This window comes from Entelurus aequoreus, linkage group LG20 (genome assembly GCF_033978785.1).
Source record: "Entelurus aequoreus isolate RoL-2023_Sb linkage group LG20, RoL_Eaeq_v1.1, whole genome shotgun sequence".
Classification (NCBI taxonomy): domain Eukaryota; kingdom Metazoa; phylum Chordata; class Actinopteri; order Syngnathiformes; family Syngnathidae; genus Entelurus; species Entelurus aequoreus.
Window position 1 is genome coordinate 5,360,596 of NC_084750.1, and position 18,137 is coordinate 5,378,732.

General features: G+C 37.9%; 1 protein-coding gene across 4 annotated transcripts in view; it reads left to right on the plus strand.

Moving 5' to 3' along the window:
- Positions 1–18,137, plus strand: part of LOC133635871 (DNA-binding protein SATB1-like) — a 167,252-nt gene that overhangs the window by 92,874 nt on the left and 56,241 nt on the right. For all 4 annotated transcript variants that reach the window (XM_062029276.1, XM_062029275.1, XM_062029277.1 and 1 more), the window contains 3 exons: positions 3,800–4,110; positions 9,325–9,554; positions 17,082–17,258. In XM_062029276.1, the coding sequence (XP_061885260.1) occupies positions 9,338–9,554; positions 17,082–17,258 (394 nt within the window). In that variant the 5' untranslated portion in view covers positions 3,800–4,110; positions 9,325–9,337. The remainder of the gene's footprint in view (positions 1–3,799; positions 4,111–9,324; positions 9,555–17,081; positions 17,259–18,137) is intronic.

Consider the following 18,137-nt stretch of genomic DNA (forward strand, 5'->3'; position numbering starts at 1 on the left):
ACCAAGTGTAAGAAAACAACTAGACAGCACAGTTCAATTTTAAATGTTATATAAATAATATTATTTAATTCCTGAAAAGTCTACTGTATTACTTGCAAATGAGACACCAAGTAAAAGAAAACAACTAGACAGCACAGTTCAATGTTAAATGTTATATAAATAAACAAAGTCTACTGTAATACTTGCAAATGAGACATAAGGTGTAAGAAAACAACTAAGAAACACAGGTCAATGTTAAATGTTATATGAATGATATTATTTATTTCATGCAAAGTCTACTGTTATACTTGCAACTGAGACACCAAGTGTAGGAAAACAACTAGACAGCACAATTCAATGTTAAATGTTATGTAAATATTACTTATTTCATGCAAAGTCTACTTTAATACTTGCAAATGAGACACCAAGTGTCAGAAAACAACTAGACATCACAGTGTATTGTTAAATGTTATATAAATGATATTTATTTCATGCAAGTCTACTGTAATACTTGCAAATGACACACCAAGTGTAAGAAAACAACTAGACAGTACAGTTCAATGTTAAATGTTATATAAATAATATTAATCCTTTCACGCAAAGTCTACTGTAATACTTGCAAATGAGACACCAAGTGTAAAAAAACCAACTAGACAGCACAGTTCAATGTTAAATGTTATATAAATAGTATTATTTATTTCATGCAAAGTCTACTGTAATACTTGCAAATAAGACACCAAGTGTAAGAAAACAGCAAGAAAGCGCAGTTCAATGTTAAATGTTATATACATAATATTATTTATGTCATGCAAAGTCTACTGTAATACTTGCAAATGAGACACCAAGTGTAAGAAAACAACCACACAGCACAGTTCAATGTTATATGTTATATAAATATTATTTATTTCATGCAAAGTATAATGTAATATTTGCAAATGAGACACAACGTGTAAGAAAGCAACTACACAGCGCAGTTTAATGTTAAATGTTATATAAATATTATTTATTTCATGCGAAGTCTACTGTAATACTTGCAAATGAGACACCGAGTGTAAGAAAACGAGACAGCACAGTTCAATGTTAAATGTTATATAAATAATATTATTTATTTCATGCAAAGTCTACTGTAATATTTGCAAATGAGACACCAGGTGTAAGAAAACAACAAGGCAGCACAGTTCAATGTTAAATGTTATATAAATAATAATATTTATTTCATGCAAAGTCTACTGTAATACTTGCAAATGAGACACCAGGTGTAAGAAAACATCGACAGTACAGTTCAATGTTAAATGTTATATAAATAATATTATTTATTTCATGCAAAGTCTACTGTAATTTTTGCAAATTAGACACAAAGTGTAAGAAAGCAACTAGACAGCACAGTTCAATGTTATATGTTATATAAATATTATTTATTTCAAGCTAAGTCTACTGTAATTTTTGCAAATGAGACACCAAGTGTAAGAAAACAACGAGACAGCACAGTTCAATGTTAAATGTTATATGAATATTTTTATTTTTTTTAAACACAGTCTACTGTAATATTTGCAAATGAGACACCAAGTGTAAGAAAACAACTAGACAGCACAGTTAAATGTTATTTAAATAATATTATTTATTTCATGCAAAGTCTACTGTAATACTTGCAAATGAGACACCAAGTGTAAGAAAACAATTAGACAGCACAGTTCAATTTTAAATGTTATATAAATAATATTATTTATTTCCTGAAAAGTCTACTGTATTACTTGCAAATGAGACACCAAGTAAAAGAAAACAACTAGACAGCACAGGTGATTTTTTTTAAATTTACAGTCATTATCACATCTGAACACACAGAAAAGTACTGAAAATTGCTACCATGGAGTCGCGGTATTGATTCCCAGGTACTATTACTTAGTACTGTTTGGATGCAAATGTCATCCCTAATACTGTCATTAGTGTAGTACAGGGGTCACCAACCTTTTTGAAAGCAAGAGCTACTTCTTGTGTACTGATTAATGCGAAGGGCTACCAGTTTGATACACACTTAAATAAATTGCCAGAAATAGCCAATTTGCTCAATTTACCTTTAACTCTATGTTATTATTAATAATTAATGATATTTACACTTAATTGAACCGTTTAAAAGAGGAGAAAACACGAAAAAAATGACAATTAAATTTTGAAACATAGTTTATCTTCAATTTCGACTCTTTAAAATTCAAAATTCAACCGAAAAAGAGAATAGAAAAACTAGCTAATTCGAATCTTTTTGAAAAAATTTAAAAAAGAATTTATGGAACATCATTAGTAATTTTTCCTGATTAAGATTAATTTTAGAATTTTGATGACATGTTTTAAATAGGTTAAAATCCAATCTACACTTTGTTAGAATATATAACAAATTGGACCAAGCTATATTTCTAACAAAGACAAATCATTATTTCTTCTAGATTTTCCAGAACAAACATTTTAAAATAAATTCAAAAGATTTTGAAATAAGATTTAAATTTGATTCTACAGATTTTCTAGATTTGCCAGAATATTTTTTTTTAATTTTAATCATAATAAGTTTGAAGAAATAATTCACAAATATTATTCGTCGAAAAAACAGAAGCTAAAATGAAGAATTAAATTAAAATGTATTTATTATTCTTTACAATAAAAAAAAAGTAATTTACTTGAACATTGATTTAAATTGTCCGGAAAGAAGAGGAAGGAATTTAAAAGGTAAAAAGGCATATGTGTTTAAAAATCCTAAAATCAATTTTAAGGTTATTATTATTTATTTATAAGGTTGTATTTTTTCTCTAAAATTGTCTTTCTGAAAGTTATAAGAAGCAAAGTAAAAAACATTAATGAATTTAAACAAGTGAAGACCAAGTCTTTAAAATATTTTCTTGAATTCTCAAATTCTGTTTGAGTTTTGTCTCTCTTAGAATTAAAAATGTCGGGCAAAGCGAGACCAGCTTGCTAGTAAATAAATACAATTTAAAAAAATAGAGGCAGCTCACTGGTGAGTGATGCTATTTGAGCTACTTTTAGAACAGGCCAGCGGGCTACTCATCTGGTCCTTACGGGCTACCTGGTGCCCGCGGGCACCACGTTGGTGACCCCTGGTGTAGTACATGGTTTGGTGTACTGCAATACAAGACAATGAAGTATGGAATAGAGAAGGTGACTACACTACTGACATAGTACTACAATACAGTCGTGTATTACTACCTGTTAGCCTCTTCTACTATGGACAGTGTTCTTTGTGCAGTAAAGTGAAGTAGAAGAGAGTACAACTCATAGTGTATGTATTTATACTAACACTCCCAGCAACAACATGCAGCCTTGGCCGTGGTCCACTTGGTTACCATGGAGAAGTGCAGTACCCCAAAGTCAATAATACTTGCACCATGATGCCACAATAAATCATTAAAAAGGCCAATAAATAATTGAAAAGGTCATGAAATATATAAATGGCTCATGGAATAAATAATGAATAAATAAGTTACCATTTAATTAATGTATGCACAATTTAATGAATCCCTTCACATTTTAATGAACTATTCCGTATTTTAATCATCCGTGCAATTGGCTTTGTATTTACTGGATGTTGGCACGCCACAACAGAATCCATAATGCACAGCATGCGGCAGAATAGAATACATAGATTTATGCGCAATTGTCACATTTAATACATTTATGGGGTGCGCTGGTGAATTCATTATTACACCATATGCTAATGCAGCTGGTGTGTGTGTGTGTGTGTGTGTGTGTGTGTGTGTGTGTGTCTCTCTCTCCCTCTCCCTCTCCCTCTCTCTCTGCACGCTGCTGTGTGGAGTAGAAGCAGCACAACAAGCGGCGTGTGCGCGCCCATAAATAAGGCCAGACGAGCGTGCACGCTGCAGGCTGGGCTGTGTATTGTTCTCTGCACAGGAGGCGGGCTTCCTCCTCGCCGCACAACACGGAGCCTCGGTGGGTGACGCCACGCCGCACGGAGAAGACGAAGGCTCGGAGGAGGTGCAGCGGGACGACTCGGACGCGAATCCAGACCATCCGGGCAATTAAGTCAGACGGAGGAAAGACATCGTCTGGACGCACACACCAGGAGGATGTCTGCAGGATCCAGCATGCACCTTGAGGAGGCGAGAACAGGTTGGTGCTTTTCGTTCTTGATATTCAACTTTCAAGGGGCTAGGATGGTGCTGCTGCCATGCAACTGAATGATTGACAGCAGCTTTTTCATGCAAAATGACACTTTTGACTGGCACTAAGTAAACAAAGGTCACATGTATCTTTAGATTGCACACACTGGAGGTGTTTCAAATGTCACCCCTGCACAACAACAATAGTGCTTCTACAAACTTCTCTTTTCAGAGTGGGTATTTTATTGCACCGACTGCAGCTATCCACAGTTTTAGTCATCCAGTAATTAATCCATTAGTTTGTTCCAGTCATCCAGTAATCACACTTTTATTGCCTCAATTCGTATTTCAGGGAAAAGAGTTGAAATAAACTATTCTGTTTGCCATCACCAAGTTGTTTTTTAATGTTGGTCGACAATAAAAGAGAACTTTCAACATGCATTATGAACATATTTAAACAAAAATATGAATATTTCCACAATTCGCTCACGGTAGCCACACAGAAACCACGTATGTCAAGTAGAGATGTCCGATAATATTGGCCTGCCGATATTATCAGCCGATAAATGCTTTAAAATGTAATATCATAAATTATCGGTATCGGTTTCAAAAAGTAAAATTAATGACTTTTTAAAAGGCCGCTGTAAGGAGCGGTACATAGGGCATACTTGCCAACGCTCCCGATTTTCCCGGGAGACTCCCGAATTTCAGTGCCCCTCCCGAAAATCTCCCGGGGCAATCATTCTCCCGAATTTCTCCCGATTTCCGCCCTTAAAGGCACTGCCTTTAGCGTCCTCTACAACCTGTCGTCACGTCCGCTTTTTACTCCATACAAACAGCGTGCCGGCCCAGTCACATAATATATGTGGCTTTTAAACACACACAAGTGAATGCAAGCCATACTTGATCAACAGACATACAGGTCGCACTGAGGGTGACCGTATAAACAACTTTAACACTGTTACAAATAGGCGCCACACTATGAACCCACACCAAACAAGAATGACAAACACATTTCGGGAGAACATCCGCACCGTAACACAACATAAACACAACAGAACAAATACCCAGAACCCCTTGCAGCACTAACTCTTCCGGGACGCTACAATATACACCCCCCGCTACCACCAAACCCTGTGTTAATTCCACAACTGTGTATATCGGTATCGGTTGATATCGGAATCGGTAATTAAGAGTTGGACAATATCGGAATATCGGATATAGGCAAAAAAAGCCATTATCGGACATCTCTAATGTCAAGTTCCGGCCACTCCGTGCAGTCCTGATTTGTGTTAGTCCTCATTTAACCAGGGGTCGGCGACCCAAAATGTTGAAAGAACCATATTGGACCTAAAATACAAAAAAAAAAAAATCTCTCTGGAGCCGCAAAAAAATCAAAAGCCTTATATTGTATCCCGTTGGGTTTAGATTTTTCTTGCCCTGATGTGGGATCTGAGCCGAGGATGTCGTTGTGGCTTGTGCAGCCCTTTGAGACACTTGTGATTTAGGGCTATATAAGTAAACTTTGATTGATGATTGATTAATTACTGTTATAATGAAGGCATCACATGATGTAAGTGTCTATATTAGCTATACTAGCCTACTAGCAAAGGCTGGCGCAAATCTTCGTTGACAGAAATGTTGTATTTTAATTTTTATTCTACACATTTTTGCAAGATTGGAAATCATTAGTAAAACGGAGGCTTCTCACAGGATGAGATAACTTCTGGAAATTACTGGCTCATAATGGCCAAAGGTATAAATGTGTGTGTCCAAGTTAAAGGAAAACGGTAGGCTGTCTTCTTCTATTGGATTTATTACAATCTTTGCAAGCTGGGTAACGTTTGCTGTGGTCTGGAACAACATGGCACAGAAACAACTATGAGAAATGCAGCCAAATAGTACCCTAAATAGTAAATAAAGTCTTCAATTTAGTACTGCAAACCTCACCCCAAATAGTAAATATTGTGTTGAATACAGGATTTAGTACTGCAAACATCACCCCAAATAGTAAATAAAGTGTTCAATACAGGATTTAGTACTGCAAACCTCACCCCAAATAGTAAATACTGTATTGAATACAGGATTTAGTGCTGCAAACCTCACCCCAAATAGTAAATATTGTGTTGAATACAGGATTTAGTACTGCAAACCTCACCCCAAATAGTAAATAAAGTGTTCAATACAGGATTTAGTACTGCAAACCTCACCCCAAATAGTAAATACTGTATTGAATACAGGATTTAGTGCTGCAAACCTCACCCCAAATAGTAAATATTGTGTTGAATACAGGATTTAGTACTGCAAACCTCACCCCAAATAGTAAATAAAGTGTTCAATACAGGATTTAGTACTGCAAACCTCACCCCAAATAGTAAATAGTGTTCAATAAAAGAGTTAGTGCTTCAAACCTCACGCAAAATAGTAAATAAAGTGTTCAATACAGGATTTAGTACTGCAAACATCACCCCACGTAGTAAATAAAGGGTTCAATACAGGATTTAGTACTGCAAACCTCACCCTAAATAGTAAATATAGTGTTTAATACAGGATTTAGTACGGCAAACCTGACCCCAAATAGTAAATAAAGTGTTCAATACAGGATTTTATACTGCAAACCTCACCCCAAATAGTAAATATAGTGTTCGTTACAGGATGTAGTACTGCAAACCTCACCCGAAGTAGTATTACATAGTGTTCAATACAGGATTTAGTGCTGCAAAGCTCCCCCCAAATAGTACATTTAGTGTTCAATACAGGATCTAGTACTGCAAACCTCACCCCAAATAATAAATAAAGTCTTCAATACAGGATTTAGTACTGCAAACCTCACCCCAAATAGTAAACATTGTGTTAAATACAGGATTTAGTACCGCAAACTTCACCCTAAATAGTGAATATAGTGTTTAATACAGGATTTAGTACTGCAAATCTCACCCCAAATAGTAAATAAAGTGTTCAATACAGGATTTAATACTGCAAACCTCACCCCAAATAGTAAATTAGACTTAGACTCAGACTTTGAACTTTACAGTACAGATAAGAACGAAATTTCGTTGCATTAGCTCATGGTAGTGCAGGATAAAAAAGCAATAAGGTGCATATATAAATAAATAAATAAATAGGTTACTGTACAGATAAATATATTGCACTTTTTCATATGCATCCACGTTTATGGATGTATGTTATATTGTCTTTTTTATTCCAGCGAGTTAATCCATTTTGGGGGGAGTTGAGGGAATAATTATGATGCGTTCAAGAGTCTTACGGCCTGAGGGAAGAAGCTGTTACAGAACCTGGAGGTTCTGCTTCGGAGGCTGCGGAACCTCTTTCTAGAGTCCAGCAGTGAAGTGTTCGTTACAGGATGTAGTACTGCAAACCTCACCCCAAATAGTATTATATAGTGTTCAATACAGGATCTAGTACGGCAAACCTCACCCCAAATAGTAAATTTAGTGTTCAATACAGGATCTAGTACTGCAAACCTCACCCCAAATAGTATTATATAGTGTTCAATACAGGATTTAGTACTGCAAAGCTCCTCCCAAATAGTAAATTTAGTGTTCAATACAGGATCTAGTACTGCAAACCTCACCCCAAGTAGTAAATAGTGTGTTAAATACAGGATTTAGTACTGCAAACTTCACCCCAAATAGTAAATATAGTTTTCAATACAGGATTTAGTGCTGCAAACCTCACCCTAAATAGTAAATAGAGTGTTCAATACAGGATCTAGCACTGCAAACCTCACCCCGAATAGTAAATATAGTTTTCAATACAGGATTTAATGCTGCAAACCTCACCCTAAATAGTAAATAGAGTGTTCAATACAGGATCTAGCACTGCAAACCTCACCCCAAATAGTAAATAAAGGGTTCAATTCAGGATTTAGTACTGCAAACTTCACCCTAAATAGTAAATATAGTGTTTAATACAGGATTCAGTACTGCAAACCTCACCCCAAATAGTAAATAAAGTGTTCAATACAGGATTTAATACTGCAAACCTCACCCCAAATAGTAAATATGGTGTTTGTTACAGGATTTAATACTGCAAACTTCACACCAAATAGTACATAAAGTGTTCAATACAGGATTTAGTACTGCAAACCTCAACCTAAATAGTAAATATTGTGTTGAATACAGGATTTAGTACTGCAAACCTCACTACAAATAGTAAATATTGTGTTGAATACAGGATTTAGTACTGCAAACCTCACTACAAATAGTAAATATTGTGTTGAATACAGGATTTAGTACTGCAAACCTCACCCCAAATAGTAAATAAAGTGTTCAATACAGGATTTAATACTGCAAACCTCACCCCAAATAGTAAATATGGTGTTTGTTACAGGATGTAGTACTGCAAACCTCACCCCAAATAGTATTTTATAATGTTAAATACAGGATTTAATACTGCAAACCTCACACCAAATAGTAAATAAAGTGTTCAATACAGGATTTAGTACTGCAAAGCTCCCCCCAAATAGTAAATATACCGGTAGTGTTCAATACAGGATTTAGTACTGCATACCTCACCTAAATAGTAAATATAGTGTTCAATACAGGATTTAGTACTGCAACCCTCACCCCAAATAGTAAATAAAGTGTTCAATACAGGATTTAGTGCTGCAAAACTCACCCTAAATAGTAAATAGAGTGTTCAATACAGGATTTAGTGCTGCAAACCTCACCCTAAATAGTAAATATAGTGTTTAATACAGGATTTGGTACTGCAAACCTCACCCCAAATAGTAAATATTGTGTTAAATACAGGATTTAGTACTGCAAACCTCACCCTAAATAGTAAATACAGTGTTCAATACAGGATTTAGTACTGCAAACTTCACCCCAAATAGTAAATAAAGTGTTCAATACAGGATTTAATACTGCAAACCTCACCCCAAATAGTAAATAACGTGTTCAATACAGGATTTAATACTGCAAACCTCACCCCAAATAGTAAATATAGTATTCAATACAAGATTTAGTACTGCAAACTTCACCCCAAATAGTAAATAGAAGTGTTCAATACAGGGTTTAGTGCTGCACACCTCACCCTAAATAGTAAATATAGTGTTCAAAACAGGATTTAGTGCAAGGATGGTATCAGCACGGCCGGTTATACGGTCCACTCCCAGTCAGCAGAAGAGTCCAGGAAGACCTGCATGAACGAGAACCTTCGTAGACACATCCAGTCTTTGTGAAGGTCTTTGTGCCTGCAGTGTGAGTCCACAGATGGACCTTCTGTGTCATGGAGCCAAGAGAGCAGAGGGCGCCGATCCCCCCGCAGACCCTCGGCCTCCTCCTGCCAAGATGGTCCGTCTGGAGCAACATGGAGCCGCTGGATGCTCAGCGCAGCAAGAGAGGAGCCTGCAGGAGAGTCCGGGGATCCAAAAAGCCTTTCTGGCCCAGAAACCTTCTGCTGGGAAGCATAAGAGCTCCCAGTCAAGAGGTAAGACCTTGTTCATCTTTGGGATTACTTTGGAGATACAGTAGCAGGAGCAGGTCTTTTGTGGGAGAACAACAATACGTTATCTTTCAAATAATGCTAACACAGAAAGGGGTGTCCCAATACCACTTCTTCCCTTCCCATACAATACCGATATAGGAGTATTGGTCGATATTGATCCAACACTCAATCGTACTTGTATTAGTTTGGAATGTTAGAAAAGGTTTGATCAAGTGAAATGAGTCAAGGCGAGAACAATGAAAACACTAACATATTTATTATCAACCGTCTGCAATGGACGTATGCTGTCCTTAATGCCTGGGTCACACCAACGGCGCTTGCCGCGCTTTCAAGCGGCGAGCAAAGCGCCGTCATTTTTGTCAATTTTTCCACGAATATCCCGATCTCTGAAGTAATGTTATGCTTTGATACACTCTGATACGTTCTGATACGAATTAGTTGCCGCTTTCTTACCGTTCCTCACGCTTTGATTCCTCTTTGATACGCTTTAAATCACGTTTTGATACGTTTTATTACGCTTTATTGAACTTTATTACGCTTTGATGCGATCCTGACGCTTTAAATCAGGCTCTGACACGATTATCAAGCTCTGTTGTGCATTGTTACAACAAAAATAAGAAAAAAATGTGAAAAACTCAGCATACTGTTTTTCCACACATTTTTTATATTCATTTATTTTTTCAATTTCTCTTTTTTTTCGTTATATTATGTTTTATATCTTAATTTCTTTTATTTTTGTCATCTTAATAAATATCTATCTTTCATGCTAGTTGAAAATATTAAAAGGCATTTGTTTTATCCACCCATTTTTTATATTCATTTATTTTTTCAATTCCTCTTTTTTTCTCGTTATATTATGTTTTATATCTTCATTTCTTTTATTTTTGTCATCTTAATAAATATCTATCTTTCATGCTAGTTGAAAATATTAAAAGGCATTTGTTTTAGCCACCCATTTTTTATATTCATTTATTTTTTCAATTTCTCTTTTTTTCTCTCGTTATATTATGTTTTATATGTTCATTTCTTTTATTTTTGTCATCTTAATAAATATCTATCTTTCATTTCTTATGCTAGTTGAAATTAATTAAAGGCATTTCTTTTATAAAACGTAACATATTCTCTTTATTATTAACATTTTCATACAGAAAAATTATAGACAGTAATGTCCAACTGCAACATCAAACAGCAAACTCTTAAGTTCTAACAGAAGTACAGAAACAATGATCATCGTATAAAAAAGGCAATGATGCAAAAGAGAATGGATTTGTAATCCTGTGTTGGTTTTACATGAAAGTTTCAATGTCAGTAGTCAATATCACAGTCACTTCCGTGATCACTGGTGTGTGTGTGTAAGGTGTTTCCTCGCTTCCTTTGCTCGTCAAACTTTATTGTAGATCGTAAATCATGCCTCTCACCTGGATAGTAGAATGATGAGGACGTATTCCTACAAGTTGGTACACTTTGACAGCCAATTTAGACGGCGAGAACGACAGGAAAAGACCCTTGTTTATACTCGTTTATTGGTGAGGATTATGAGTCATGCTTAATCTAAATGGGAATATGTGAACATTCTACTAGTCTGAATCCTACTGACAGCAGACATTGTACTGTAAGTGATGTTTTATTATGTTTGTTGGCTCTTATAAAGTCTGAAGTGAGTGATGAAGAAGAAGAAAAAAAAGCAAAGGTGATGCATTTTTGAAATTATACATACGCTTAAAATTATGAAAATACGTAAATAATAAATGTTATTATAAATGTTACTACATGACATATATACTTACATCATGTATTAAAACACTAATGGAGGTGTTCGCATGTTTTGAAGGGCTTTATAGGCAGAAGAGAGTGACTCTCATAGGCTCCTTTGTAAGCAGACTTTTGATCGCATTTCTTTAATATTCAGAATGCATTAAAATTAAATTTGTATTCATAATGATCGTGAACAATAGGCAAAATTCCCATTTGAGTTGAAGTGGAGTGGTAATTGTTTTTCCGACAGTCTTTAATCAGGGTGTCATGTTGTCACTGTGACTACAGTCTTTAATCAGGGTGTCACGTTGTCACTGTGACTACAGTCTTTAATCAGGGTGTCAAGGTGTCACTGTGACTACAGTCTTTAATCAGGGTGTCACGTTGTCACTGTGACTACAGTCTTTAATCAGGGTGTCACGTTGTCACTGTGACTACACTCTTTAATCAGGGTGTCATATTGTCACTGTGACTACAGTCGAAAATCGGGCTGTTACGTTGTCACTGTGACTACAGTCTTTAATCAGGGTGTCACGTTGTCACTGTGACTACAGTCTTTAATCAGGGTGTCACGTTGTCACTGTGACTACAGTCTTTAATCAGGGTGTCACATTGTCACTGTGACTACAGTCTTTAATCAGGGTGTCATGTTGTCACTGTGACTACAGTCTTTAATCAGGGTGTCACGTTGTCACTGTGACTACAGTCTTTAATCAGGGTGTCAAGGTGTCACTGTGACTACAGTCTTTAATCAGGGTGTCACGTTGTCACTGTGACTACAGTCTTTAATCAGGGTGTCACGTTGTCACTGTGACTACACTCTTTAATCAGGGTGTCATATTGTCACTGGGACTACAGTCGAAAATCGGGCTGTTACGTTGTCACTGTGACTACAGTCTTTAATCAGGGTGTCACGTTGTCACTGTGACTACAGTCTTTAATCAGGGTGTCACGTTGTCACTGTGACTACAGTCTTTAATCAGGGTGTCACATTGTCACTGTGACTACAGTCTTTAATCAGGGTGTCATGTTGTCACTGTGACTACAGTCTTTAATCAGGGTGTCACGTTGTCACTGTGACTACAGTTTTTAATCGGTGTCACGTTGTCACTGTGACTACAGTCTTTAATCAGGGTGTCTTGTTGTCACTGCGAGTACAGTCTTTAATCAGGGTGTAATGTTGTCACTGCGAGTACAGTCTTTAATCAGGGTGTCATGTTGTCACTGTGACTACAGTCTTTAATCAGGGTGTCACGTTGTCACTGTGACTACAGTCTTAATCAGGGTGTCACGTTGTCACTGTGACTACAGTCTTTAATCAGGGTGTCATATTGTCACCGTGACTACAGTCGAAAATCGGGCTCTTACGTTGTCACTGTGACTACAGTCTTTAATCAGGGTGTCACGTTGTCACTGTGACTACAGTCTTTAATTAGGGTGTCACGTTGTCACTGTGACTACAGTCTTTAATCAGGGTGTCATGTTGTCACTGTGACTACAGTCTTTAATCAGGGTGTCACGTTGTCACTGTGACTACAGTCTTTAATCAGGGTGTCATGTTGTCACTGTGACTACAGTCTTTAATCAGGGTGTCATGTTGTCACTGTGACTACAGTCTTTAATCGGTGTCACGTTGCCACTGTGACTACAGTCTTTAATCAGGGTGTCTTGTTGTCACTGCGAGTACAGTCTTTAATCAGGGTGTAATGTTGTCACTGCGAGTACAGTCTTTAATCAGGGTGTCATGTTGTCACTGTGACTAGAGTCTTTAATCAGGGTGTCATATTGTCACTGTGACTACAGTCAAAAATCGGGCTGTTACGTTGTCACTGTGACTACAGTCTTTAATCAGGGTGTCACGTTGTCACTGTGACTACAGTCAAAAATCGGGCTGTTACGTTGTCACTGTAACTACAGTCTTTAATCAGGGTGTCATGTTGTCACTGTGACTACAGTCTTTAATCAGGGTGTCACGTTGTCACTGTGACTGCAGTCTTAATAAGGGTGTCACGTTGTCACTGTGACTACAGTCTTTAATCAGGGTGTCATGTTGTCACTGCGAGTACAGTCTTTAATCAGGGTGTCATGTTGTCACCGTGACTACAGTCTTTAATCAGGGTGTAATGTTGTCACTGCGAGTACAGTCTTTAATCAGGGTGTCATGTTGTCACTGTGACTACAGTCTTTAATCAGGGTGTCACGTTGTCACTGTGACTACAGTCGAAAATCGGGCTGTTACGTTGTCACTGTGACTACAGTCTTTAATCAGGGTGTCATGTTGTCACTGTGACTACAGTCTTTAATCAGGGTGTCACGTTGTCACTGTGACTGCAGTCTTAATAAGGGTGTCACGTTGTCACTGTGACTACAGTCTTTAATCAGGGTGTCATGTTGTCACTGCGAGTACAGTCTTTAATCAGGGTGTCATGTTGTCACCGTGACTACAATCTTTAATCAGGGTGTAATGTTGTCACTGCGAGTACAGTCTTTAATCAGGGTGTCATGTTGTCACTGTGACTACAGTCTTTAATCAGGGTGTCATATTGTCACTGTGACTACAGTCGAAAATCGGGCTGTTACGTTGTCACTGTGACTACAGTCTTTAATCAGGGTGTCACGTTGTCACTGTGACTACAGTCTTAATAAGGGTGTCACGTTGTCACTGTGACTACAGTCGAAAATCGGGCTGTTACGTTGTCACTGTGACTACAGTCTTTAATCAGGGTGTCATGTTGTCACTGTGACTACAGTCTTAATAAGGTTGTCACTGTGACTACAGTCTTTAATTAGGGTGTCATGTTGTCACTGTGACTACAGTCTTTAATCAGGGTGTCACGTTGTCACTGTGACTACAGTCTTTGATTAGGGTGTCATCTTGTCACTGTGACTACAGTCTTTAATCAGGGTGTCATGTTGTCACTGCGAGTACAGTCTTTAATCAGGGTGTCATGTTGTCAACGTGACTACAATCTTTTATCAGGGTGTAATGTTGTCACTGCGAGTACAGTCTTTAATCAGGGTGTCATGTTGTCACTGTGACTACAGTCTTTAATCAGGGTGTCATATTGTCACTGTGACTACAGTCGAAAATCGGGCTGTTACGTTGTCACTGTGACTACAGTCTTTAATCAGGATGTCACATTGTCACTGTGACTACAGTCTTAATAAGGGTGTCACATTGTCACTGTGACTACAGTCTTTAATTAGGGTGTCATGTTGTCACTGTGACTACAGTCTTTAATCAGGGTGTCACGTTGTCACTGTGACTACAGTCTTTAATCAGGGTGTCATGTTGTCACTGTGACTACAGTCTTTAATCAGGGTGTCATGTTGTCACTATGACTACAGTCTTTAATCAGGGTGTCATGTTGTCACTATGACTACAGCCTTTAATAAGGGTGTCATGTTATCACTGCGAGTACAGTCTTTAATCAGGGTGTCATGTTGTCACTGTGACTACAGTCTTTAATCAGGGTGTCATGTTGTCACCGTGAGTAGTCTTTAATTAGGGTGTCACGTTGTCACTGTGGCTACAATCTTGAATCAGGGTGTCATGTTGTCACTGTGACTACAGTCTTTAATTAGGGTGTCATGTTGTCACTGTGACTACAGTCTTTAATCAGGGTGTCACGTTGTCACTGTGACTACAGTCTTTAATCAGGGTGTCATGTTGTCACTGTGACTACAGTCTTTAATCAGGGTGTCATGTTGTCACTATGACTACAGTCTTTAATCAGGGTGTCATGTTGTCACTATGACTACAGCCTTTAATAAGGGTGTCATGTTATCACTGCGAGTACAGTCTTTAATCAGGGTGTCATGTTGTCACTGTGACTACAGTCTTTAATCAGGGTGTCATGTTGTCACCGTGAGTAGTCTTTAATTAGGGTGTCACGTTGTCACTGTGGCTACAATCTTGAATCAGGGTGTCATGTTGTCACTGTGACTACAGTCTTTAATTAGGTTGTCATGGTGTCACTGTGACTATAGTCTTTAATTAGGTTGTCATGGTGTCACTGTGACTACAGTCTTTATTCAGGGTGTCATGGTGTCACTGTGACTGCAGTCTTTAATCAGGGTGTCATGTTGTCATTGTGACTACAGTCTTTAATTAGGGTGTCATGTTGTCACTGTCACTACAGTCTTTAATCAGGGTGTCATGTTGTCACTGTGACTACAGTCTTTAATCAGGGTGTCATGTTGTCACTGTGACTACAGTCTTTAATCAGGGTGTCATTTTGTCACTGTGACTACAGTCTTTAATCAGGGTGTCATGTTGTCAATGTGACTACAGTCTTTAATCAGGGTGTCATGTTGTCACTGTGACTACAGTCTTTAATCAGGGTGTCATGGTGTCACTGTGACTACAGTCTTTAATCAGGGTGTCATGTTGTCACTGTGACTACAGTCTTTAATCAGGGTGTCATGTTGTCACTGTGACTACAGTCTTTAATCAGGGTGTCACGTTGTCACTGTGACTGCAGTCTTTAATCGGGGTGTCACCTTGTCACTGTGACTACAGTCTTTAATCAGGGTGTCACGTTGTCACTGTGACTACAGTCTTAAATCGGGCTGTTACGTTGTCACTGTGACTACAGTCTTTAATCAGGGTGTCATGTTGTCACTGTGACTGCAGTCTTTAATCGGGGTGTCATGTTGTCACTGTGACTACAGTCTTTAATCGGGGTGTCACGTTGTCACTGTGACTACAGTCTTAAATCAGGCTGTTACGTTGTCACTGTGACTACAGTCTTTAATCGGGGTGTCACGTTGTCACTGTGACTACAGTCTTATATCGGGCTGTTACGTTGTCACTGTGACTACAGTCTTTAATCGGGGTGTCATGTTGTCACTGTGACTACAGTCTTTAATCGGGGTGTCACGTTGTCACTGTGACTACAGTCTTTAATCAGGGTGTCATGTTGTCACTGTGACTACAGTCTTTAATCAGGGTGTCATGTTGTCACTGTGACTACAGTCTTTAATCGGGGTGTCACGTTGTCACTGTGACTACAGTCTTAAATCGGGCTGTTACGTTGTCACTATGACTACAGTCTTTAATCGGGTGTCATGTTGTCACTGTCACTCCAGTCTTTAATCAGGGTGTCATGTTGTCACTGTCACTACAGTCTTTAATCAGGGTGTCATGGTGTCACTGTGACTACAGTCTTTAATCAGGGTGTCACGTTGTCACTGTGACTACAGTCTTTAATCGGGTGTCATGTTGTCACTGTCACTCCAGTCTTTAATCAGGGTGTCATGTTGTCACTGTCACTACAGTCTTTAATCAGGGTGTCACGTTGTCAATGTGACTACAGTCTTTAATCAGGGTGTCATGTTGTCACTGTGACTACAGTCTTTAATCAGGGTGTCATGTTGTCACTGTCACTACAGTCTTTAATCAGTGTGTCATGTTGTCACTGTGACTACAGTCTTTAATCAGGGTGTCATGTTGTCACTGTGACTACAGTCTTTAATCAGGGTGTCATGTTGTCAATGTGACTACAGTCTTTATTCAGGGTGTCATGGTGTCACTGTGACTACATACTGTACAAACATTTTTGTATGAAATTTGTAAAACTTTGAGTGCAAGAAAAGCGCTCCATAAATAAAGTTTGATGTGATTGATCGTCTCAGAAGTGAGATGCCATCATTGCTAATGAAAGCCCTGGCTAGAAATAGAAGGTAGGAGAGTAATAATAAAGAGATGGATTCATGTTGACTGCATAAGAAATATCTACTTCCATCTGTCAGGGAGCTCTTTGCCTGTCTTCTGCGTGGTGGAGCACTTGGAGAGTCCAGTGGACGGAGAGAGGAAAGACCAACATGCCGAGTATGTTCTGATCAAGCGGGACCTGCTCTTCAACCAGCTGATCGAGATGGCCCTGCTGAGCCTGGGATACTCGCACAGCTCGGCTGCTCAGGCCAAAGGTACACTTCCTGTCTGCACGCACTGATGTCACACTCTATTGAGAGACAAAACTGTGTTGGTCATAGGTGACAAGTATCACTGAGCATTAGTGATGTCCTTTTTGGCCTGATACTTTGACAAGAAATACAAAATGTTTTGTATCACGTGATCATTTATATCAAATCGTGTCACATTTGTGGTATTGAATGCTGCACAAAATAAAGTGTTGAGTACACAATAACTAAACAACATGCAAAACTGTAGGGGTGTCAAAAAAAAATTGATTTTTTATTTATTATTATTATTTTTTCAATCTGTCCTGTGCAGCCACTCAGACAAATTATGTTGTTGATGTATCAGTGGTGTCAAACTCATTTTAGCTCAGGGGCCTCATGGAGGAAAATCTGTGTAGACACGCGGGCCGGTCTAAAATCATGGCATTAAAAATGAAAAACAAAGACAACTTCAGATTGTTTTCTTTGTCTTACTTCGGCCAAAAATAGAACAAACACATTCTGAAAATATTACAATAAAAATATAGAAAAAAATACCGGCAGTGGTAAAGTTTAGATCCATGAAGGAAAGAAGAAAGTGAATGAATGTTTATAACTGAATACATTTACAGTCGCCATTAAAAGTTTACATACACTTGTAAAGAACATAATGTCATGGCTGTCTTGAGATTCCAATCATTTCTACAACTCTTATTTTTTTGTGATAGAGTGAAAGTTCTGTGGTCAGATGAAACAAAAATGTAGCTGTTTGGCCACAATACCCAGCAATATGTTTGGAGGAGAAAAGGTGAGGCCTTTAATCACAGGAACACCACCCCTACCGTCAAGCATGGTGGTGGTAGTATTATGCTCTGCGCCTGTTTTGCTGCCAATGGAACTGGTGCT